The sequence below is a fragment of the Anneissia japonica genome, unplaced genomic scaffold, assembly GCF_011630105.1.
Source record: "Anneissia japonica isolate Jap-2015-1 unplaced genomic scaffold, ASM1163010v1 scaffold670_len1213532_cov191, whole genome shotgun sequence".
NCBI lineage: Eukaryota > Metazoa > Echinodermata > Crinoidea > Comatulida > Comatulidae > Anneissia > Anneissia japonica.
Window position 1 is genome coordinate 990138 of NW_022693499.1, and position 6257 is coordinate 996394.

The window sequence follows — 6257 nt, forward strand, 5'->3', positions numbered from 1 at the left end:
TATATATTCTTTAATGGGCCCCAAATATGGCAGACTATAAAGATATCCGCTTTAACGTCGATTTCCATTGGACGCGGTAATGATAATAGTGGCAAACAAGATAGAATCAATAGAATCATAGTCATAGAGCACACTGAACTCCACGCAACTACTTGGTAATAGGTTCTACATTTTTTGCCAAGGTCGATTGCCTTTACCGTGTCTGCCTTAAGTAAACCATGCCAGCACTAAATTAACTGGGTCGTTCAAGAGGAGTGTTTGCGGAACAATTTAAGATGTTTTTTCCGCATTTTAACACAGATATGTATAGGCCTACTGTACCTTTAAATTCTAAAGGTAAGTCCTGTCTGTGTTAAAATCCTGAAAAAACACATCATTTTTCAGAATATTAGCTCATTTAAAAGAATCAAATAACTTTACAATATTGATAGAAACAGAAAGAAACAAATAATTTTCGTTGATTTACAGACGATTTATTACATGTTAATATAGAAATATAGTGTATGCACCTTTCAATTGATCTCGTTGTAGGCCTAATCTTAAAATTAAAGCTAATGACATGTATATGAAATAAGCAATTCCTATATCTAATGTTACTATAAGCTTATAAACACAGACAGGAGGCCTATTTAACGAGAACCGGGTCAAAGCCGCGAAATGATTGTGCCATAGGCCTATTACTGATACCCCCATTAAATTAGTTCTCCCTCGTCTCTCAAAATCATTTTCTAGCTCAACAGTTTACAATTCTCATTTATATCCGAGTTTATTTCGCTAATGTTTTTATGAATGTATTGCGATCAATCATTTAGATCGTTCTGTTTCTGAATATCAAACTGAATTCTACGTAAAACTGCTCTCCAAACTACCTTTGATCACAATCGGCAAGTACTTTGTAATGTTCTGCAAATATGTATTACAACGCAGCGGTTGCATCGTTCAAGCAATGATAATTCTTAATGCGTTAGTTATGAGTGCAACAACAGTTAATCTAAATCTTATTTTATTATAGAACGTGTTGGTTATAGAGGAAAGAGAGATAATCGATGAGGTTACACACCTCGCTAGCATTAAATCTATAGGCTAAAATACGACTGACTTCTTATGCCTTAATTAGTTTTATTTATTTATTATTGTTGTATTATTGTATAATGTGATCGTTTAAGCGCATGGAAACCTATTTTTTGTATATCATTAAAATTATATTGTTATTATCATTGTTATCAGCGTCAACACCACCACAGTCGTCGTGATCATTGTACTGTAATCATAGCCTATATTGTTTAAGTTTTAACCATATTATTTATTAATGATATTCCTAACCATTTTGCGTGTTACCTGAATAAGTATATAAATAAGTATTACCGACTATCATTATTTTTATTTAGTACCGGTATGTTGCTAAACTTGTTATCGTTACAGGCCTATAAAAAAATAGATTATTATGAATATTCATTGTGAATAAAATAATAATAATAATAGTAACAAAAATATTATCATCATTATTATCATGAAGACGATTGAAGCATCTCAATCGAAACGTCGAGACTTTCTCAACTACAACAGTTCTTTTCAGAACTACTTACGTGGTGTACCGCAAGCTTCAACATATATATTATTTCTTCGCCATGCAAAACTTTAAGCAATATATCATTATTATCATTTAGGCATAATAATGTCTTATTATAAACATCTTAGGTAATCGAAGGTGGTGAGCAAATTCATGTTTACATTCCTACTATTAAAATTATGTTTTATTATTTGTATATTATATATTATTTTTTATTCTTAGAGGTTGACATTCGATACCAAGCTAACAACTGTATAAAAAATAAACATGTTCTTTTAACTAAACACCATTGCTCCCTGCAAGGTTAAAAACGGCATTCATCAACATAATACCATGCAATGGACCTTTCCGCTAAGCCCCGCCCCTCGGATATTGTTGCTAAGGTCCTACAAGGCGACAGTGTTAAAACATACGCGAACACATGCGTTTGTGGGACAACGCGTGTGTTTGTGAGACGCGCGCGTATTCCTAGCGCTGTTCTGATTAGTCAGTTGTTAAGTTTGATTGACACTCCGGAAAGGTCAATTATCACCTTCAAATCCAGGAAAACACTTGGGTCCGTCAGTCCCACAGAAGTATCGATTTTCGCCTTTGGAAGCGTCACAGTATTTTTCACAGTTCTCTCCGTAGTATCCTGGGTCGCATGAAATACTTAACTCCACTGTTGTACTGCAATGGATCATTATAAAGAACGGTAATTGGTAATTTTGCCTCGATCATTAATGAAGCTTATTAATTACTGTCAATTGAACTGATGACTGATTCTCATTAGAACAGAATTAGAATATCATTAGAATTTCGTCATTTAACCAAGTTTCTATAGTAACCAGTTATGAAAGCTAAAATTGTGTCTTATACACATCTAGATGTGTATAAGAGACAGATGTTAGGCTGTAGTAAGAGATGTTTGCGAAATGCATTGTAATGATGCATTTATTTTGACAAAGGAATGGAAATATTATTGTGTTTTGAAAGTAAACCTCTTGATGTTGTCGGAAATCCTCAGGAAAAAGGTAATATGTTTGTGCTGTAGTTAACTTCTGGGTATGGAGAAACATCTTCATGAGTTATATAAAGATGTTAAATACCGGTAGTAGGTTTCAATGTATAAATGTATATTTATAGCATTATATTTATACATGTATTTACACACAGTTATGTTCTCAAAAGTACTGTACAAACACCCTAACTAAAACACAGTTGCTACAGCTTACTTTGAAACTGTCCCTTTCAGTGTTTGAATCTGTGGTAATCCATTGGCTGGAAGTAGTATTTGTTGAAAGAAGTGGTCTATACGATCATTCGCATCCTTACTATCATGGTCCCAGATTTCTACTTCGAAGAAAAGGTTTCCCTGCAATAAAGCAACATGTTCCAATGTACGATATTCAATTGTATACAATGGCTCGTGTTCACTATAAAGAACCCAGTACATCCTTCGAGACGAGTAGGGGGATACCCGGTGTACTAGAACAGACAGCCCCTGTGGTGGACGACGAGAGTTGCTGGTACCGGGTTACCGGGTAGCACAGACACGAAGGGACCCTTAGGGGCGAAGAAAGTCATTGATCGAGTTCCTAGTCCACATATCAAGCGCCCTAAGCATCTTACATTAGATGGATATGTGCGCTATATAAAACTACACTATTATTATTATTATTATTATTAATTCTACAAACTGCCTTGCGGTTTATAATACACAAATCTTATTGGAAGGCAACTGTTTAATTGATGATATTAATAATAATAAACCTAATATTAATAATAAAATGATGATTAACAACAATAATGATAATAATATTAAAAATAGTAATAATAATAAAACAATAAGAACAATAACTATTATAAAAAGGTGTCTACAAACAAAGGAACTTACTGTCCAATTTGTGAATTTAAATTTAAATGGGTTTGCCATTTTTCCTGTCTCGTCATCGGTAGCTATACGATCAGGAAAATTAAATTCGTCCATATTTCTAAATATTTTTCCTGTTTTTAAATCAGCATCACAATCCTTCTCTTTCAACCCACTGTAAATGGAAATGCATATATCAAAATACCAAGTGACTTAAGTTATTTCTAAAATAGGCCAGTTACACACAAATATGCGTGAATAATCACAGGTATCCCAAGGTATGCCTATGTTGGCATGCTATAGGAAATATATATGCATGAATGTATATTGTAGATATCTAAGCCAATGTGTGTAGGTAGGTCTATGTATTTTGGTATGTACATATGTATTATGGTACTGTATGTAAATGGGTGTGTTATGTTTCTGTTTGTACCCACACATCCACATTTTGCAATACAATATTTTTAATTATGTGTTATTAAAAAGAATGCAATGCGAAAAATGCATACAATTTAAAACATACAGAACGATTCATGAATCAATTTAAAAATAAAAATTCAATAACAAATGTAATTGTTCATTTACAAGAATGACATAGTTAATAACTTCTAACGCTTCAGTACGAAATAATTAAAAATCAGCCAATTTAATGGTTAAGAGATGTGTATAAGAGACAGTATATATATATATATATATATATATATTCAAAAAGCAACTTTTCAAGCTTTTTAATTAGCACATTATTGTTTTACTTTAAACATTAATTATAGCTCTGCTGTTAATTCTTACCATAAACGCATGGTAAAAATAAAGGCTGGCAATACGTCTTAGGTTAGACCTTGGCCTATTTTGAACAAGCAGACAGACACCACTGATTTCCATAATGTCACTGTCATTTGACAACTTAACACTTGTTTTGCCTTATATAATTTCGTTTTTGAATCTTGGTTATAAAAACATATTTCTGTCAAATAATTCGCTAGATTTGACACCTGAATATTGTTTCCAGGCTTTCAAATTTTCTTTTACAAAAAAAACCCCCCAAAAACATAGGCCTATACCTATATGCGGTCATGATGTGACGTCAACATGACCATATTTAGACATGTCACATGTTTTTTTGTCAAATAAAAGTTGATAATCTGGACAGGGCTTATTAAGATCACTTGGTGATGGCACAACGGGATTGACATGTTGCATAACAAATAATATTTTAGAAATATTTATAAAAAGTGCGAAAACTAAGTGGCATTCAAAGCGCGAGAACTAATGTTTCAATGTGCAACATTAAGTTTTGGATAGCGAATGAATTACAGAGTGACAGTTGTGTTACATATGTGGAAAATTATTTAAAAGTTCGATTTCCGTTGTTACAAAGCAGGACAAGATTTAGACCTGTTTACAAGTGCGATTCGATTATTACAAATTGCGACATGTTACAGAATGTACGAAGTGAGATATTTTGATAATAGAAAGTGCGATATTACAGACGCATACTTGCCCACCATTCATTATCATTATCATCATCATCATCGTCATCACAATCATTAACATCATCATCAGCAGCAGCATGTCGGGCTACTGCTAGCCGATGACCTCAAACACCAACCATTCTTGTCTATTCTTTGCCAGATTTGTCCAGTTTTTTCCGAGCTCTTTCTGGAAAGATTACTCCATCACTTGTGTGACCTTCCTCTTTTTCTTTTGCTGCCGTATGTCGTCCATACTGTTACGGTGATTTTTTAGCACACCTTTCATTTATTATATAGACCTTAACAATTAACTGTCAATTAGTTTAAACCTTTTTCGATAAATACCGATGTCTCATTAAGAGGTCAGAGGTTCAATCCCTCATTGTGCATTTTGCTTGTTTCCTTAGGCAATGCACTTTACCTACAGTTGACTCTTTCTCCACCCAGGAGTACAAGTGAGTACCTGGTGGTTCAAACACATAACATTACGGAATTATCCCCAAGGCGCTGCGTATGTATTCCATATGTGATTAATCCAATGACAGGAGGTAATAATGTAGAGGCCTTGTTGGCATGAAGGGCTAATATACATAGGCAAAAATATCCCGTTGGTTTATGCTTTGATTTAGACAAATTCAATGTTAAAATTATTTGTTAGTGGTTCCTTTTAAAAGTGTCCCCATATTCAAATTAGCAACTAATTTTTGTTTGCAAGTCATCACGTACAGTAGCTATGCGAGCTAGTATTATGATCCATATACGAATTTGTACTTAACATCATACATACCGATTTAGCCTGCAACAATGCTGATAATTTCTGTACGATAACTTTAATTTATTGATGAATAATCCGATAATGGTACCGTAATTATGGAATTCATTAATCTTTAATGTATCTTTGTTTTTAGAATCAATTTTCAGTAGGCGTGCTGTCTGTGATTGGAAAGAATATGCTATGCCTACTTGGAAAATATAATTAAATATATAAATTACTTACTAAAGTAAGTTATAGCTTCAGCCAGATATTAAAAAATAATCGTAATAATCGTATCAAGCGTAGGACATCAACGAAAAGTTCCTTTATTATTAGTTATGAAAAAAGTGTATGGTGAGATTCAAACCTGCAACCTTTCGCTGTCAAGGCGAGTATCATACCCATTAGACCACAGAGACCTACAGTATATGATATACGTCCAGGCACTTTCTCTCATACAACTGACTGTAACGCGCACGCGTAATGGAGCCAAGATAGCCGTTAACACTGTTAAATTATATATAAATTATCAAAGAAAGGTAAATACAGTGTTCGAATAAAGGACATGAAATACATACATCGAACACTGTATTTACCTTTCTTTGTTGA

The 6257-nt window shown here is 33.5% G+C and overlaps 1 protein-coding gene across 1 annotated transcript in view; it reads right to left on the reverse strand.

Moving 5' to 3' along the window:
• Positions 1-6257, reverse strand: part of LOC117100770 (fibropellin-1-like) — a 31483-nt gene that overhangs the window by 15487 nt on the left and 9739 nt on the right. Inside the window, exons 3-5 of the mRNA XM_033240584.1 lie at positions 3447-3597; positions 2785-2924; positions 2103-2239 (exon numbers count right to left, since the gene is read on the reverse strand). Coding sequence (XP_033096475.1) covers positions 2103-2239; positions 2785-2924; positions 3447-3597 — 428 coding nt within the window. The remainder of the gene's footprint in view (positions 1-2102; positions 2240-2784; positions 2925-3446; positions 3598-6257) is intronic.